We start from the raw sequence: 19,634 nt of genomic DNA, 5'->3' as shown, positions 1-19,634 counted from the left end.
TAAGCAAAAAGCTGTATTTTTTGGCCTAAATGTGACTCACTTATGCACGTCTAATCCCAGATGTGCACTATATGAAACAGATGGTTTTTTTTCACCCCAGTAATCAAAAAGCCGTATTTGTGGCCTAAATGTGACACTCACTTATGCACGTCTAATCCCAGATGTGCACTATATCAGAGGTTTTTTTTCACCCCAGTAAGCAAAAATCTGTATTTCTGGCCTAAATGTGACACTCACTTATGCACGTCTAATCCTAGATGTGCACTATATGAAACAGATGGTTTTTTTTCACCCCAGTAAGCAAAAAGCCGTATTTCTGGCCTAAATGTGACACTCACTTATGCACGTCTAATCCTAGATGTGCACTATCGTTGCATAAAATGGCTGCCGATTATGTATTGATATTGACTAACTGAAAGAAAAAGTTTGTTTTCAGTAGTAGTTGGCTCAGCGCAGGCTTAAAAAAATTGTTCACTGCACCCACAAAACACATTTGCTGTAGATCGCTGAGTAAAGAAGCAGTTCTGAATCTTCATAAGATTTCTCCCTGATCTCTCCCTCACAGCAGCTGCAGCCTATCCCTACACTAATCCAAGCAGAGAGACGGGCGGCGCTTCGTGACTCCAGCTTAAATAGAGGCTGGGTCACATGCTGCAGTTGGCCAATCACAGCCATGCCAATAGTAGGCATGGCTGTGATGGCCTTTTGGGGCAAGTAGTATGACGCTTGTTGATTGGCTGCTGTGCAGCCTGTCAAAAAGCACCAAGAAAGCGCCGAACACCGAACCCGAACGTTTACGTAAATGTTCGGGTCCGGGTGCCGAAAAACCTAAAGTTCGGTACGAACCCGAACTTTACAGTTCAAAAAACTGTCTGTTATAGTCCCCTTGTGGGACTAGTAAGTGGTAAAAAAAAGTTCAAAAAAACCCTCATTTATTCAATTAAAAAATCCCATTTAAAAAAATTATGGTTTTTTTTCCATTGAAAATTCGCTTTTCAATGAAAAAAAATAGCAAAAAAAATCTTCCCCATATGTTTGGTATTGTTACGTCCATAACTACCCGGACTACATAAATATCATGTAAATATCTTTTTTTTTACGGTGAACGCCGTAAATATAAAATAAAAAAGACAGAATTGCTAATTTATTCTTAGTTGCTACAAAAAAAACGTAATAACAAGCGATCAAAAAGTGCCATTTACTCCAAAATGATACCAATGAAAAATACAAGTCATCCCTCAAAAAAATGGGACATTAACTGGTGTAAAGGAAATCTGGCTTAGGCTAGTTTCTCACTTGCAGTGTGAATTCCGGCAGAGAACAGCCTGCCGATATTCACCGCATCTGGCACTGCAGGATTGGAGACCGAATGTCCGCCGGCCCCTTTAAGTATAATGGCAATGCAGAGAATCGGCCGGACATAAACTGCAGCATGTCTGCTGGAACAGCCTGCCGGAAAGTAGCCTTAGATGCCCATGAGATTTCTCCTTTCACTTTCCAGTTTTCCTTTGCTCCAGTTTTGATAAATCTCCCCTTTTGTAAAAAACAAAACAAAAAAAACAAGCCACTAAAAATGGTAAGTGGACTAGTGTACAACCAAACAACATCTAATATTAAAATGTGGGTGAATAATGTGAAAAATTGGGGTAAGGACAGGAGAGAGGAGGGGAAAGGGGTACAAAGGGGGACAAGATAAAACTTCAAAATAATGAAGCAGATTTGCCTTAAAGCATTAACTTTTATTAAAAACCCATAAATAGGAAGTCCTCAATAATACCGTGATGAGAGGAGTTATTCACTTAAATCTGTATAGCGCCACCTGCTGTTTGCGCTTTTTCTAATTTCTCGTCCTGCTCACTGAGATGGAAGCACATTCTCAGTTCCATCCTTTAAATGCCACTAAGCTGCAGCAGACAGGGCATGCCTTCTGAGAAAGGACACTCCTCCTAAACTGCCAGCTTGAAATAAATCTAGCAGAGCAATTGGAGCAATGAATGGGGGGATCTCTGGATCTATGTGAGGTACAGGACTGGTTCTAGCTTTGTTAGTGGTTGCCATATACTAGACCAGAGATGACCAACCTGTGGCCTACAGCTATTAGACTACAGCAGGGCATGGTGAGAGTTGTATTTTTACAACAGCTGGAGGGCTGCAGGTTGAACATCTTTGTACTAGATTATGTATGATTTTAATTTTTTATATTAATCATGGGATAACCCTTAGTGACTACCTATATGTGTTTTTAAGGAGGTCACTAAGGGGCCTTAGGCTGGGCTTTTTTACGGCGGCCCAGTCTAATCGCTGCACGGGCCCCGCAGGGAGCGGGACCCGGCTCTCACATGAGAGCCCCAGCCCTGCTCTAACAGCCTGGACCGACAGGAGTACTGATCCGGGCTGTTGAACACTTTACATGCCCCGGGCAATGGCGCCTGCCACATGTAAAGTGCTGACAGAGGGAGCGGACTCCCTCTGTCTCCCATCTAATTCGATCGCGGGGTGCCTATGTGTGTGAAGGCTGCCAGGGGGTCTGATGTAGGCCCCAGATCAGCCTTCAGTAATACCCAGCAGGCTGCGCCTCTCTGGTCAATGTTAGAATAGCATTGCCATTAAAATGCAATGCACTATAGGTATAGTTCATTGCATTTTAAAAGCAATCAAAAAGCTGTCTGTTATAGTCCCCTTGTGGGACTAGTAAGTGGTAAAAAAAAGTTCAAAAAAACCCTCATTTATTCAATTAAAAAATCCCATTTAAAAAAATTACGCTTTTTTTTCCATTGAAAATTCGCTTTTCAATGAAAAAAAATAGCAAAAAAAATCTTCCCCATATGTTTGGTATTGTTACATCCATAACTACCCGGACTACATAAATATCATGTAAATATCATTTTTTACGCTGAACGCCGTAAAAATAAAATAAAAAAGACAGAATTGCTCATTTATTCTTAGTTGCTACCAAAAAAAAACTTAATAACAAGCGATCAAAAAGTGCCATTTACTCCAAAATCATACCAATGAAAAGTCATCCCTCAAAAATCAAGCCCTCGCACAACTCCATAGAAAGAAAAATAAAAAAAAGTTATGGGTCTTAGGAAGCCGCAATGCAAAAACATTTTTTTCTTTAAAAAAAAAAAGGGGGTTTTATTGCAAAAAAGTAGTAAAATGTAAAAAAAACCTATGTATTTGGTATCACTGTAATCGTAGTGACCCAGAGAATAAAGATATTTATGTTATTTATACCAAAAAATGAATGCCGTAAAATTAATAACATAAAGACGCAGTGGCAGTATTGCTGTTTTTCCCATCTCCCTCCCAGAAAGAGTTAATAAAAGTTAATCAAAAAGTTATGTTTACCCCAAAATGACTCCATTAAAAACTAGAACTTGTCCCGCAAAAAACCAGCCATAATAAAGCTATATAAACGGAAAAATAAAAAAGTTATAGGTCTTGGAACGCGACGATGAAAAAAGAAGAAAAACGCTTGGTCAGTAAGGCCCAAAACAGGCTGGTTAAAAATCCACTGAGAGTATTCATAGCAGGGGTTGGGCTGTATTTTAGCCATTCCTACCACCCTAAGCTCTTGACTCTTACTTCTATGATGATTAGGAAAATGTGTAGCCAGTGAGGTGAGGTCAAGTCTAAAGGTGTCCATCACAATAGTGGAGAGCTGCTTCTGCTCTTGTTTCCTAAGTTCTTCAGAGGGGAGGTTGAACACTGTAAAGGGCATATCAAACTGTAGAGAACATTTCAGAAACTACAGTTGATCACGTTTCATCCCTAGACTCACCGCTTCCAAACAGTCCCATTCTGCACCACACACATCAGCGTTGGTAATCTGCACTCCTATTGTATTTTCTCTACTCAAATAAAATTTGATATTTTTACAACGGAAAAGAATAGTACAGTGATACCTCGGTTCACAAACTTAATTCGTGAACTGACTCTGGTCGCGAACCGAATTGGTCGCGAACCGAGGCACATTTTCCCATAGGGTTCAATGTAAATCCGGTTAATCCGTGCTGACCTTTTTTTGGGGGTTTTTGAAGCACAAAAATATGAAACAAATTACAATACACATTGGTACAGTATAGTATAGCTCAATGGTTATTTTCTTCACAACCTTGCTGTCACCTTTACTACTGCTCTGCACTTTCTTTTTGCCACCATGCTTGCGCTGCACATTCTTGTCACCTGCATTTCCACTTTGCACATTGTCACCTGCATTTCCACTTTGCACATTGTCACTTGCATTTCCACTTTGCACATTGTCACTTGCATTTCCACTTTGCACATTGTCACCTGCATTGCTGTTCTTGTCACCTTCATTGCTGCTCCGCACTTTCTTCTTTCCACTATGCTTCTTGGGAGCCATATTGGGTGTCCAGTGAACTGTACAGTACTGTATGTGCTAAAAAGCACACCAAAAATCAAAAAATCACTTTAAATGTTTGCAGAGTACTCACAGTACTTCTTTCTGTGTCTCTTCTTCTCTCCACGGTCTTCCTACAGAAAGTCACGACCATGTGACAGCCTGGAAATGTCATTAAAATGGCCGCGGCTCCTGTTCGTGAACCGAGGCGGAGTTCGTGAACCGGAGCATATTTTTACGAACTTTTCTGTTCGTGAACCGAGTTGTTCGTGAACAGAAGCGTTCGTGAACCGAGGTATCACTGTATATGTTTTTTGGGCAGGATGGACATGCAGACATGCGGACAGGCCCGGTGCTATAATAAGGCAGACCATGCCGCCACCTTAGGGCGCTGAGAAGGGGGGGCGGAAAAATGAAACTTTTTTTTTTTTATTAATCACTTGCATGCTGCCAGCCTCCTGCGGCTGTTCTCCTCTGTGTGGTGGTCCTCATATCTTCACTCTGGGCTCCCGAGTCCTGACAAGTTGTTTGAGGACCTTTCCCACTCTGCCAATCAGTGACCGCATCTGTGTCACGTGTCAGGGCAGTGATTTCCCGCTGAGCCAATCACTGGTCTGACACATGACACAGCTGCAGCCACTGATTGGCTGAGTGGGAAAGGTCCTCAAAGTCTTGTCGGGTGCACAGAGAGAAGATACCAGGACCAAAGAGAGAAGATACCAGGACAACACAGAGGTGAAGAGGATCTGCTGCAGATGGGAACAGGCCTAGGTGAGGAGCATAATGTTTATTTTTACACAACATTAATAGAGGGGGGAAATGTGACATGGAGGGGAGAAATGTGACATGGGGGGAGAAATGTGACACAAAGGGGGTGATGTAAAAAGCAGGGGGTGATGTTACATGGATGGGGAGAAATGTGACATGGAGGGGGAGAAATGTCACATTTCTCCCCCTCCATATCACATCACCCCCCTATATCACATTTCTCCCCCTCCATGTTACATCACCCCCTCCATGTCACATTTCTCCCCCTCCATGTCACATCACCCCCCTATGTCACATTTCTCCCCCCTCCATGTCACATTTCTCATCCCCCTCCATGTCACATCACGCCCTCCTTTTTTTTTACATCACCCCCACCGAGTTGTGGGGGGGGGGGGGCACCAAAATGTAGCTTTGCTTGTGTGTGCAAAAATCCTTGCATCGGCCCTGCATGCGGACTGCACACTTTTTGCAGTTTGAACTGAATGGATCTGCATCTACAGCTCATCTCTCATTCTAGGAGCTGAGCTGCAGTACGCTGACAGCAGAGACTGCACAGTGGGCATAGCCTTCTGGTTCAGCTCCATACCCTGTATAGTTTCCCGCACTGAGGCTGCCCAAAACAACTGATCGGTGGGGATGATGGGAGTTGGACCCCCATGATCTCATATTAAAGACTGATCCTGAGCATAGGTCATCAGGACTGTGGCCCAACCAATTTAATAAAATCTCTGTATGTATCTGTGTGATACTGGAGGTACACAGAGGTACAGAATGAGCACATAGATTTCTATGGTTGCCATACTATACAGATCCATAATACAGCTGCATGTATAAGCACTTTTTGTCATAAAATGTTTTAAATTACTTGCAATCCAATATCAATATTTGTAAATGACATATTACTGTAATACTATCATAACATTACTATTGTCACATGTAATTTTTTTGATTCAACCTTTTGATGCAAATCATGCATTGAGTCTTTTACTGGAAAGTTCAAGGATTGCTCTGTGAATGTGATCTCAATATGTATGAAGAATGCAAGGTTTAAAACATTCACTTCTTCATTCCATTAACGCAGATGAAAAGTGAGGGAACACGCGATGAGGTGAAAATATAGTTTCAGCTTCATCTGATATCAAACAGCTCAACATCTCTATTGCTATCCGTTTAGAGGAACATGGACAACATTCATCTCCTCTTCTTTTTCTGTAGACACAGTAGTCCTCTGCAAGAATTTGCCTTTCCCAGTGGATTTTATCCTCCTAAAATAGGAAAACATCATAGAAACAACATTATGATGGACAAGGAAATCAAGTTTGAAATAAAAATTTAAAGGGACAGTACAACCCTCCATTGCTAACCCAGTTTTGTTGCATTTGGTAGTAGCTCTTAATTATTACTTAAAGGTTTGTATATATCCTGAGACTTGGGTTTGTATATATCCTGAGCGGTTGTGAAACTACAATCCCTAGCATGTTCCATTCACATCTATGGGAGTTGCAAAAACAGACAACCATGCTGGTAGCTGGAGCCCTGGAGGTTGCTAACCTCTTCTCGAAGGTAAGTCCCTTGTTTGAGAATAGTGAAATACAAATGTCTGCTAGAAAGGAATGAGTGAAAACAATACTCTAAGGCCCCTTTCACACGGGCGAGTTTTCCGCGCGGGTGAAATGCGTGAGGTGAACGCATTGCACCCGCAATGAATCTGGAGTCATTCATTTCTATGGGGCTGTGCACATGAGCGGTGATTTTCACGCATCACTTGTGCGTTGCGTGAAAATTGCAGCAAGCTCTTTTTTGGGCGCAAGCAACTGCGGATGCGGTGCGATTTTTACGCACGGTTGCTAGGAGACGATCGGGATGGAGACCCGATCATTATTATTTTCCCTTATAACATGGTTATAAGGGAAAATAATAGCATTCTTAATACAGAATGCATAGTACAATAGGGCTGGAGGGGTTAAAAAAAAATAATAATAATTTAACTCACCTTAATCCAATTGATCGCGCAGCCCGTCTTCTCTTCTGTCTTCTTTCTTCAGGACCTGGGTAAAGGACCTGTGATGACGTCACTGCGCTCATCACATGGCCCATCACATGATCCATCACCATGGTAAAAGATCATGTGATGGACCATGTGATGAGCGCAGTGACGTCACCACAGGTCCTTTACCCAGGTCCTGAAGAAAGAAGACAGAAGAGAAGCCGGGCTGCGCGAACAAGTGGATTAAGGTGAGTTAAAAAAAAAAAAATTTAACCCCTCCAGCCCTATTGTACTATGCATTCTGTATTAAGAATGCTATTTTCCCTTAAAACCATGTTATAAGGGAAAATAATACAATCTACAGAACACCTAACCCAAAGAAGTTCGGGTTTGGGTACCAAACATACCGATTTTTCTCACACACGTGCAAAACTCATTACAATGTTTTGCACTCGCGCGGAAAAATCACGCATTTTCCCGCAACTCACCCGCATCTTATCCGGGCAAAAAACATGACGCCCGTGTGAAAGAGGCCTAAAGAGGTTGACAAGCCCAATACCAGTTGTATCAGTCTGCAGAGTTTGAAATTTTTAACTCTATCATTTCCAAAAACAGATGGCTTGGAGAGAACATGGCTGGTCTCCTCTCCCATTGATTCCACTGGCCTCAGCTATTTAGTCTATGTGATGTCTCAAAAGAAACATGTGCTCAATAGAGTTGTGCTTATAAACAAAGACCCTTTTTTGGCCCAGAACATATTTGTAAATATTAATAACCAATAGCCAAATGCTATAAAGTTCTGTTTTTGGCCTATAATTTATTAAAATATAACTTTTATTATGGTCCTGTTTAAAATAAAATAAACAGAAAACAATGTGTGTTTATTTACAAACAAAGCCTAAGGTGATCCTTAACCCCTTAAGGACCCTGCCATTTTTCACCTTAAGGTCCAGGCCATTTTTTGCAAATCTGACATGTCACTTTATGTGATGATAACTTTAAAACACTTTACTTATCCAAGGCATTCTGAGATTGTTTTCTCATCACATATTTTACTTTATGACAGTGGTAAATTTGAGTCAAAATATTTCATTTTTATTTAGAAAGAAAAATCCAAATTTACCAAAAAATTTCAAAATTTGAATTTCTCTGCTTTTAAAAAAGATAGCGATACCTCCTAAAATATTTATTACTTTACATTTCCCATATGTCTACTTCATGTTTGGATCATTTTGTAAAATTACATTTTCTTTTTTTGGGATGTTAGAAGGTTTAGCAGCAAATCTTGAAAATTTTCTGAAAATTTCCAAAACCCACTTTTTAAAGACCAGTTCAGGTCTGAAGTCCCTTTATGAGGTTTACATAATAGAAACCACGCATAAATGGCCCCATTTTAGAAACTACAACACTCAAGGTATACAAAACTGATTTTACAAACTTTGTTAACCTTTTAGGTGTTTCACAAGAATTAAAGGAAAATGTAGATGAAATTTCAGAATTTCACTTTTTTGGCAGATTTTCCAGTTTAATCCATTTTTTCTGCTAACAAAGCAAGGGTTAACAGCCAAACAAAACTCAATATTTATTGCCCTGATTCTGTAGTTTACAGAAACACCCCATATGTGGTCGTAAACGGCTGTATGGGCAAACGGCAGGGCGCAGGAGGAAAGGAGCGCTATATGGTTTTTGGAAGGCAGATTTCACTGGGATAATTTGAACTTGCCCTGTCACATTTAAAGACGATGAACCCCTAGAGTAGAAACTCCAAAAAAGTGACCCCATTTTGGAAACTACTGGATAAACAGTTTTGTCGGTACTATTTTAGGGTACAGGTAACATAAAATAGCTGTTTTGGCACCGTTTGTATTTTTTATTTACAATGTTCATCTGACAGGTTAAATCATGTTCATGTTCAGTTTTACATAATAAAGCATTTTTGAAAAAAATATTTTTCAGTGTTCTGAAAGCCATAGTTTATTTTTATTTTTTGGGCGACTGTCTTACGTAGAGTATCATTTCTTTTGGTATGAGATGTCGTTTTGATTGCCACTATTTTGGGGTGCATATGACTTTTTGATCGCTTGCTATTACACTTTTTGTTATGTAGGGTGACAAAAAAATAGCTTTTCTGACACACTTTTAATTTCATTTTTTTACGGTGTTCACCTGAAGGGTTAGATCATGTAATATTTTTATACAGCAGGTTCTTACGGACGCGGTGATACCTAATATGTATAATTCATTAATTTATTTGAGGCCTCATGCACACGACCGTTGTTCTGGTCCGCATTAGAGGCGCAGTTTTTGCGGCTTAGGTGCAGACCCATTCACCTCAATGGGGCCACAAAAGATGCGGACAGCACTCCGTGTGCTGTCCGCATCTGTTGCTTCGTTCCATGGCCCTGCAAAAAAAATATAACCTGTCCTATTCTTGTCCGTTTTGCAGACAAGAATAGGCATTTCTACAATGGGCCGCCTGTTCCGTTCGGCAAATTGAGGAAGGCACACCGGGCGACTTCCGTGTTTTACGGATCCGCAATTTGCGGACCGAAAAAAAAGGGGAATGGTCGTGTGCATGAGGCCCTAAGTTTTACACAATAACCGCATTTTTGAAACAAGAAAAAATCATGTTTTAGTGTCTCCATATTCTGAGAGCCATATTTTTTTTTTTTGGGCGATTGTCTTAGGTAGGGTCTTATTTTTTATGGGATAAGATGACAGATTGAATGCCACTGTTTTGGGGTGCATATGATATTACACTTTTTGTGATGTAAGGTGACAAAAAATAGCTTTTTTTGCACCGTTTTTATTAATTTTTTTTACGATGTTCACATGAGAGGTTAGGTCATGTGGTATTTTTATAGAGGCGGTCTATACGGATGCGGCGATACCTAATATGTCTACTTTTTTTCCCCCCTATTTTCTACAAAAAAAAATTCAACTTTATTTTGGGGAAAGGATGCTTCTTTTTCTTTTCTTACTTGAAACTTTTTTAAAAAATTGTGAAACTTTCTTTTTTTCACTTTTTTTCACTTTTTTTTGTTGTCACATTCTGGGGTGGTTTTTGTCACATTCGGCGTGGTTTGCCAGCCGAAAGAGATGGCCGCCTGAGCTGTGAGCTCCCGAGCCCTACATACCGACTGCATAGCTAAAGCGAGTTGGCACCTGCCTCAAATCGCTGATTACTAAAGCATAAGCCTCCCTCCTTGCCCCCATGATGACGAGAGGGAAGAGATCGGTCAAGAAGCAAGGGAAGCTGGACTTCTTTGTGGAGAGACTGAGAGATCAAGATGGCGCGGGCTCGCCAGTCTCCACGCGCTCCTCGGGCTCTGCGGAACAAGTTTCACCAGCGATCACTCCACCCCAGCAAAAAAGCCCGTTTGCATCCCAGTCCTCCCCGACACGTTCATCCTCTCCGGTCAAGTCTCCTCTGTTCCAACCTGAGACGTGCTCGCCTGACCGACGCAACCCTTCCAGCTCCTGGGAGCGGGAAGATGACTCTCCCTGCCAGAGCCCACCGAAACAAAAGCCGTGGCTCCACGGAGATACTCTGAAGACAGCGGGGGTGAGTGAACGAGATGCCCCGTCTCTAGTAGACTTCCCTACCACAGATGATCTAGCTACCGGCAGTATGATCAAAGAAATGCTGGTGGTCTTCAGCCGCTCCATGCACAGTAAACTTGCGGCCTTGCTATCTCACCTGCAGGCCTCCATAACAGAGGCAGACAAGCGGCTCACACATGTTGAATCCAAAATGGGGGACTTCGCTGCATCTCACAACCACCTGGTGGATGCACACGAGGAGCTAACCTCTGAAGTAGAAAGACTTAAAAATAAGGTGGTAGACCTAGAAGACAGGTCCCGCCGCAATAATATTAAACTCAGAGGCATACCAGAGGATATACCACCAAGGGAGCTGGAAACCTATATTTTGGACCTAATGAGATCTCTCCTGCCAAATGCAGATGACAAAGATCTTACTTTGGACAGGGCCCACATGGTGGCCCGGCCGAAACACCTCCCGGATTCAGTCCCTAGAGACGTCCTAGCTCGGGTCCACTTCTTTCATGTTAAAGAACTGCTCATGAGCGCCTCCAGAAAAAAAGGCTCCCTGCCAGCCCCATATGAAGGGGTAAAAAAATTTGCCGACTTATCTGCCCCCACTCTTCAACAAAGAAGAATCTTGGCCCCCTTTACTGCTGCTTTAAGGGACCATAACATACCATATCGTTGGGGTTTCCCCACAAAGGTTCTAATCCAACATCAGGGCACGCTGCACGCGGTGCATTCCCTAGACCTAGGACGGAAACTCCTGGCAGATTGGAACATCTCCATGAAAGAACCTCCCGACCTTCAATCAAAAGGCCCCGGACCTATCGCAATGGACTGGCAGACAGTCTCATCCAGGCGTAAGACACACCGCTGACTGGTGGCCTGCCAACTTGCTTTAAGGTTCCCTCTCATTGTTTGGGCTCGGTGCGGTTAATCGGGTAGAAACCGCCTCACAAGCCCACACCATAGTGCCTGATGGATATCAGGCGTCTCTTCATGGTTATTGTTTTATCCCTTTTCTTGTTCCATGCCCCATGCCATGTTTTTGTTACCTTAACATTTTCCTTTTTTGTCCTCCTCAAGTACCAATGGACAGGGAACCGCGGAGTCCAGAGCTGAGGTTATGTGTTTCGGGACCTATCCCACATCTTCTCACTATGTGTAGGTTTTACTTTATAGATCTGCCTTTCTCTCCTTTATCATGGTTCTCAAGATTGCCGCTCTGAATGTTAAAGGGCTGAACAGCCCCTTTAAGAGGTCCATGCCGTGGAGGGAAATTAGCGAACTAAAATGTGACATTTTCTGTGCTACTGAAACTCACCTGCTTAAATCTGATGGTCACAGGATCCATTATCCTAAGTTCCCGCACATTTATCAGTCCCACTATGCCAAAAAGCAGAGAGGAGTCCTAGTGGCCATAAGTAATTCTGTGGCCTTCTCCTTAAAATACTCGGTTCTGGACCCTAACGGCAGATTTATTATCCTAATATGCTCTATTAATAATGTGGAATACACCCTGGTTTTTGTATATGCCCCTAACAGACATCAGGTATCTTTCCTCCGCCGCCTAGCGTCGAGGGTACGGGGGTTGCGGTCTGGCCATGTGATCTGGGGAGGGGATTTTAATTCCATTTTAGACCCAAGTGTTGATACCACGACCCCCTCCAGAGATACTCCTGGAGCTATCAATTCCCTTTTTCTACAAGAAGACCTGTATGATGTTTGGAGAATTCAGCATGGGTCTGAAAGAGATTATTCTTTCTTCTCAGCGGCAGGTCAATCCTATTCTAGAATAGACATGTTTTTGACTGGTAGGTCAGTGATTGCTAACACGATCTCGTCGTCCATCCACACGATCGCATGGTCAGACCACGCCCCGATCACTCTGACGCTTAAAGAAACCCATTTAACTAAGCCCTACTCTCCCTGGCGAAATAACACTTATGTAATTGATCATCCCGAATTTTCCAAAGAACTCAGATTGGCACTGACGGAGTTCTTCAGCATAAATGATGGCTCTGTCTCCAATCCCTCCACCCTGTGGTGCGCCCACAAGGCGTATATTAGAGGCGTCTTTATCAAAATAGGGAGCAGACTCCAAAGGGAACGTAAAGAGAAGATAGATAGGCTACTGAGGGAGATCAAGACGGTTGAAACCCTCAATAAGTCCTCCGTTTCTCCTATGCATTCAGAGAACCTAAAATCACTTAGTTCACAGCTATCTGCCTGTCTCCTTTATAGGCATGAATTACGCTTGAAAAGGACACAGGCTGTTTTTTACTCTCAAGATAACAAAGCAGGCCGTTTGCTGGCAAACCGTTTAAAACAAAGAGCAGCTAAGTCCAAGATCCCTTATCTCCTAGACCCTTCCTCAGGGAAGAAAATAGCATCCCCTGCGGAAATAGCTGACGCATTCGGCGACTTTTATGCCTCCCTATATAATCTATCTCCTCGCAAACTAGTCACGCCTCCACAAGCAGATCTTATTGATGCCTTTCTAGACAGACTGGGACTTACGAAACTGACTGCTGCCCAACTAGACACTCTCAATGCCCCCCTGACCACAGATGAACTTCACGCCATTGTTAAAAAATAACCTTCACATAAGGCCCCAGGTCCAGATGGCCTATCTAATTCCTACTATAAGGCGTTCTTCAACCAGCTCTCCAAACATATGCTCCAATCTTTTCAATCAGCCAGAGAAACAGGATTCTTCCCCAAAGAAATGCTTGAAGCGTTAATAGTGACCATCCCCAAACCCAATAAGCCAACTGATGATCCAAAGAACTTTCGCCCCATATCCCTTCTAAATACAGATATAAAGATATTTGCCAGAATCCTATCAACCAGACTAGCCCCCCTCATCCCTCTATTGGTACATTCCGACCAGGTCGGATTTGTCAAAGGTCGTCAAATACAAGAAAACTCTAGAAGAGTCCTAAACATACTCGCTCACCTTCATAAGAAAAAAAAAACAGCGCTGTTTGTGACATTGGCTGGTCCTTCTCCTTCGCAGTCTTGTCCAAAATGGGCATAGCAGGCCCCATCCTCGCCTCAATTCAGGACCTGTACAAAGACCCCTCTGCTAGGGTATGGGTAAATGGGTCCCTTTCCAGACCCTTCACCATTTCCAATGGGACCAGACAGGGCTGCCACTTTTCCCCCCTCATGTTCATATTATCCATCAAACCCCTTGCTCAAGTCTTACGGTTGGAAGAGAAAGTGTCGGGCGTTCAGATCGCGGATCGCACTCATGTATTGAGCCTATATGCGGACGATGTGATACTCACGCTTACCGATCCTATCTCTTCCCTATCCTCAGCCCTAGACACGATCTCCCACTTTGGCCGACTCTCCTACTATAAATTAAATTCATCCAAATCCCAGGCCCTACCCCTTAATTTAGACCCCCAAACAGTGGATTCCCTAAAAGAAAAATTTGACTTAGATTGGCAACTAGACCAAATTCAATATCTAGGCATACACCTTACCTCCTCAATTCATAGACTGTATTTAACTAACTACCCTTCTCTTTTATCTAGTCTAAAAAAAGATTTGGAGCAATATGATAAATTTGAAATCTCGTGGCTAGGTAGGTTGGCCACTTTCCAAATGTTTGCCTTGCCTAAACTCCTCTACCTGTTTAGAGTCCTCCCTATAAAACTTCCAGCATCTTTTTTCTCTCAATGCAATAAGCTTTTGTATACTTTCCTATGGCATGGCAAAAAACCCAGAATAGCGTTCAAAATTTTGCATGCCAGGAAACAACTGGGCGGTATTAGTTTACCTAATATACATGACTATTATCTAGCGACACAAATTGCCCAATTAGAGAGTTGGTGGAAGCTGGATTTTTCTAAACAGTGGACTCTTATTGATTCCACGGAGGTCCCAGGGGGTAATCTGAAGGCTTTATTGATAGCCTCGCTAACTAAATCATATTCAAGACCTGAACTGTCCTTCCTGGCCGCCAATGCCGTAGATTGTTGGGTCCGTTATCACACCCTCACATCCACAGGGTCCAGCCCTACCCCAGGCCCTTTCCCATTAGTGGTATTAGACTACCTTATTCCTGATTTGGGAGTGGGAACTTGGCACAAATATGGTATAATAGAGATTATCTGCCTGAATAGACGTATGAGGAGAAAAATAATAAAGAGTTTATTAAATATAAATAAGGGAAACTGAATATCACGTCTGTGACTATCAGGCTTCCAGGCTCCAAAAGAGTGGTGTAGGAGAGGGATTAAATCCACACTACTGTCATAGAGTCCGGACTAGAACCCTATTCAGCTAGCACTGCGGTGCTAATATGAGCTGATCAGGGAACAAGACACGGCTCAAAAAGATTGAACCAGGCACAGGTGTGTCAGGTGTGGATCAACCTGGCTGGGCGATGTGGGATAGCTGGCGAGTGAATCAAACCCCCTTGAGGGTAAAGCATCCACCAGTAGCCACAGTAATGTGGACGCTCACTCAGCCATCTCCATCAGCCCAATACAGCCAAGGGTATAATGAAGATCACAAACCCTATATACACAAGTCAGCTGTTGCGCTGCCTGAGTCAAACAGACACCCTGCCTAGAGAGCCGTGTAACAAACACAGGATCACCGGCTCAACGCGTTTCGCTATGGCCATATGAGCCACAATTCATCAGGAGCGAAGCGAAGTGTTTAAACATTATTTGCCTGTGGAGCAGAACCAGTTCTGCTCCACAGGCAAATATTGTTTAATATTGCTTAGCAGACAATCCCATTACCTATACAGAAGCTAAAGACCCTTTGCCCCTTATACTCTCAGCTTAGTCACAAAGACACTTTTATTAAGTCCGCGCCTTTCCTATCCTGGGAACGGGATTTGGGGTCCAAATTTACGCCCTTGCAATGGCAATCGGCTTTTAAATACATCTCAAAGAACATCACCTGTGTGACCCAATATGAATCATTTGTAAAGACCTCCCTGAGATGGTACTTCACCCCTGAAAGGCTACACATGATATACCCGTCAGTCGCTCCCCTGTGCTGGAGGAGCTGTGGCCACAAGGGCACATTGTACCACATACTATGGAACTGCCCGATAATTCGGCCATTTTGGAAGGAAGTTTTTTCCCTGATTTCTCAGATCTCAGATTCAAAATCTGCCATAGATACCCCCTCCCCCTCAGTAGCATTACTGCTGATCGGTATCACAGAGGTGCCCATTGCTTACAGGGGATTAGTCTGTCATATCCTTCTTTCTGCCAAACTGGCTATTACTTCTAAATGGAAGTCTCTACACCCCCCTACGTTGCTCGAAGTAATCCAAAGGGTTAACAAGACCCGCCTCTTCGAACAAATCATGGCCTCTGCGACTTCGAATGGTACTTGCAATACCGTGAAATATGAGAAGACATGGCGGGTGTGGAGGTCATCGCGATATATGTCCCCCTCCTAACTTTTCATGCTTGAAAAAGATGGAATTCTATGCAATATGCTCCCCATCCTTTCCCCCCATTGGTACACTCTGAGGAATTGTTGATTTTCTGTACTACTTCTGATTTGCTGTATCATATGTATGGCTCTATGTTTTATCTCCCTTTGTCTGGGAGGTTTGATGTTCACCTATGTCTCTCTCCCTAGTCTTCTCACCTGCGAGTGAGTAATAACTGTAGATGTTTGAAATATCTCAATAAAAAATTTATTGATTCTAAAAAATATCACATGATCCACCCCGTCTGGTCAACACAGTAAAAAAAAATAATAATAAAAACTGTGCCAAAAAAGCCTTTTTTTGTCACCTTACATCACAAAAAAGTGTAATACCAAGCGATCAAAAAGTCATACGCACCCCAAAATCATACGAATCAAACAGTCATCTCATCCCGCAAAAAATGATACCCTACCTAAGACAATCGCCCAAAAAATAAAAAAAACTATGGCTCTCAGAATATGGAGACACTAAAACATGAATTTTTTTTTGTTTCAAAAATGCTGTTGTTGCGTAATACTTAAATAAACAAAAGTAGACATATTAGGAATCGCCGCGTCCATAACAACCTGCTCTATAAAAATACCACATTACCTAACCCCTCAGGTGAACACCATAAAAAATTAAAACTGTAAAAAAAGCCTTTTTTTTTGGTCACCTTACATCACAAAAAGTGTAATACCAAGCGATCAAAAAGTCATATGCACCCTAAAATAGTAACAATCAAACCGTCATCTCATACCGATAATAATGAGACCCTAACTAAGACAATCGCCCAAAAAACAAACAAAAAACTATGGCTCTGAGAATATGGAGACACTAAAAAAAAATTTTTTTCAAAAATAAAAACGGTGCCAAAACAGCTATTTTTTGTTACCTTGCCTCACAAAAGTGTAATATAGAGCAACCAAAATTTTTTTGGGAGTTTCTACTCTAGGGATGCATCAGGGGGTCTTCAAATGTGACATGGCAACTTAAAATTATCTCAGTAAAATCTGCCTTCCAAAAACCAAATGGCGTTCCTTACAGCAGTTTACGATCACATATGGGGTGTTTCTGTAAACTACAGAATCAGGGTAAGGGTGGGTTCACACTAGCGTTAGGGATTCCGTTATGGCTTTCCGTTATAACATGGTTATAATGGAAAATAACGGAATCCATAAGACAGAAGGACGGATCCGTTCTTTTGCCCATAGACTTGTATTATGACGGAATGCAAAATGGAAGCCTTTAAAAGGCATTCTGTTTGCTTTCCATCCTAATAGAAGTCTATGGGAATCAAAACGGATCCGTCTGAGTTTTGTTTGGCTGTTAACCCTTGCTTGGTTACTGGAATAAATTTATCAAAATTGAAAAATCTGCCAAAAAAGTGAATTTTTTAACTTTCATCTCCATTTTCCTTTAATTCTTGTGGAACACCTAAAGGGTAACAAAGTTTTGAATACCTTGAGGGGTGTAGCTTCTAAAATTGGCGCCATTTATGGGTGGTTTCTATTATGCAAGCATCACAAAGTGATTTCAGACGAACTGGTCCTTAACCCCATAGGGACCCATGACGTACCGGTACGGCATGGATCCCGAGTCCTTAAGGACCCATGACGTACCGGTACGTCATGTGTTGTTCCGATTGAGCAGGCACCTCGGCTAAATGCGCAGGGGGGTCCTGTGACCCCTGTGTCGGCGATCGCCGCAAACCGCAGGTCAATTCAGTCCGTGGGTCTTCCCAGTTGTTTTGGTGTCCGTCTGGCCGTGCGGAGCCAAACGGATCCGTCCTGAAATACAATTCAAGTCAATGGGGACGGATCCGTTTGACGTTGACACAATATGGTGCAATTGCAAACGGATCCGTCCCCATTGACTTTCAATGTAAAGTCAGGAGTCCCTATTATACCATCGGATCGGAGTTTTCTCCAATCCGATGGTATATTTTAACTTGAAGCGTCCCCATCACCATGGGAACGCCTCTATGTTAGAATATATCATCGGATATGAGTTAGATCGTGAAACTCAGATCCGACAGTATATTCTAACACAGAGGCGTTCCCATGGTGATGGGGACGCTTCAAGTTAGAATATACTGAGAACTGTGTACATGACTGCCCCCTGCTGCCTAGCAGCACCCGATCTCTTACAGGGGGCTGTGATCTGCACAATTAACCCCTCAGGTGCCGCACCTGAGGGGGGTTAATTGTGCGTATCATAGTCCCCTGTAAGAGATCAGGGGCTGCCAGGCAGCAGGGGGCAGCCCCCCTCCCTCTATTGTATTAATTTCATTGGTGGCCAGTGTGCGGCCCCCCTCCCTCCCTCTATTGTATTATTTTCATTGGTGGCCAGTGTGCGGCCCTTCCCCCCGGCCCCCCCTCCCTCTATTGTATTATTTTCATTGGTGGCACAGTGTGCGGCCCCCCAGGCCCCCCCTCCCTCCCTCTATTGTATTATTTTCATTGGTGGCACAGTGTGCGGCCCCCCCGCCCCCCCACCCTCCCTCTATTGTATTATTTTCATTGGTGGCACAGTGTGCGGCCTCCCCCCCCCCCCCACCAGATCATTGGTGGCAGCGGAGAGTTCCGATCGGAGTCCCAGTTTAATCGCTGGGGCTCCGATCGGTAACCATGGCAACCAGGACGCTACTGCAGTCCTGGTTGCCATGGTTACTTAGCAATATTAGAAGCATCATACTTACCTGCTGCGCTGTCTGTGACCGGCCGGGAGCTCTTCCTACTGGTAAGTGACAGGTCTGTGCGGCGCATTGCTTAATGATCTGTCACTTACCAGTAGGAGGAGCTCCCGGCCGGTCACAGACAGCGCAGCAGGTAAGTATGATGCTTCTAATATTGCTAAGTAACCATGGCAACCAGGACTGCAGTAGCGTCCTGGTTGCCATGGTTACCGAGCGATTAAACTGGGACTCCGATCAGAACTCTCCGCTGCCACCAATGATCGGGGGGGAGAGGGGAGGCCGCACACTGTGCCACCAATGAAAATAATACAATAGAGGGCCGGGGGGGCCGCACACTGTGCCACCAATGAAAATAATACAATAGAGGGAGGGAGGGGGGGCCGCACTGGCCACCAATGAAATTAAAACTGGGGAGGGAGGGGGGTCTGCCCCCTGCTGCCTGGCAGCCCCTTATCTCTTATAGGGGGCTATGATATGCACAATTAACCCTTTAGGTGCAGCACCTGAGGGGTTAATTGTGCGGATCACAGCCCCCTGTAAGAGATCGGGTGCTGCCAGGCAGCAGGGGGCAGTAATGTACACAGTTCGTAGTATATTCTAACTTGAAGCGTCCCCATCACTATGGGAACGCCTCTGTGTTAGAATATACTGTCGGTTCTGAGTTTTCACGAAGTGAAAACTCCGCTCTGAAAAAGCTTTTTATGCAGACGGATCTTCGGATCCGTCTGTATGAAAGTAACCTACGCCCACGGATCACGGACGCGGATGCCAATCTTGTGTGCATCCGTGTTCTTTCACGGACCCATTGACTTGA

The 19,634-nt window shown here is 43.4% G+C and overlaps 1 protein-coding gene across 1 annotated transcript in view; it reads right to left on the bottom strand.

Moving 5' to 3' along the window:
* Positions 1–6,170: 6,170 nt before the first annotated feature.
* Positions 6,171–19,634, bottom strand: part of LOC120984356 — a 74,528-nt gene continuing 61,064 nt past the window's right edge. The window contains exon 7 of the mRNA XM_040413333.1: positions 6,171–6,399. Coding sequence (XP_040269267.1) covers positions 6,297–6,399 — 103 coding nt within the window. The 3' untranslated portion in view covers positions 6,171–6,296. The remainder of the gene's footprint in view (positions 6,400–19,634) is intronic.

This window comes from Bufo bufo, chromosome 1 (genome assembly GCF_905171765.1).
Source record: "Bufo bufo chromosome 1, aBufBuf1.1, whole genome shotgun sequence".
Lineage (NCBI taxonomy): Eukaryota > Metazoa > Chordata > Amphibia > Anura > Bufonidae > Bufo > Bufo bufo.
The sequence above is the reverse complement of the archived record's forward strand: the minus strand, read 5'-3'. Positions and strand labels throughout refer to the sequence as shown.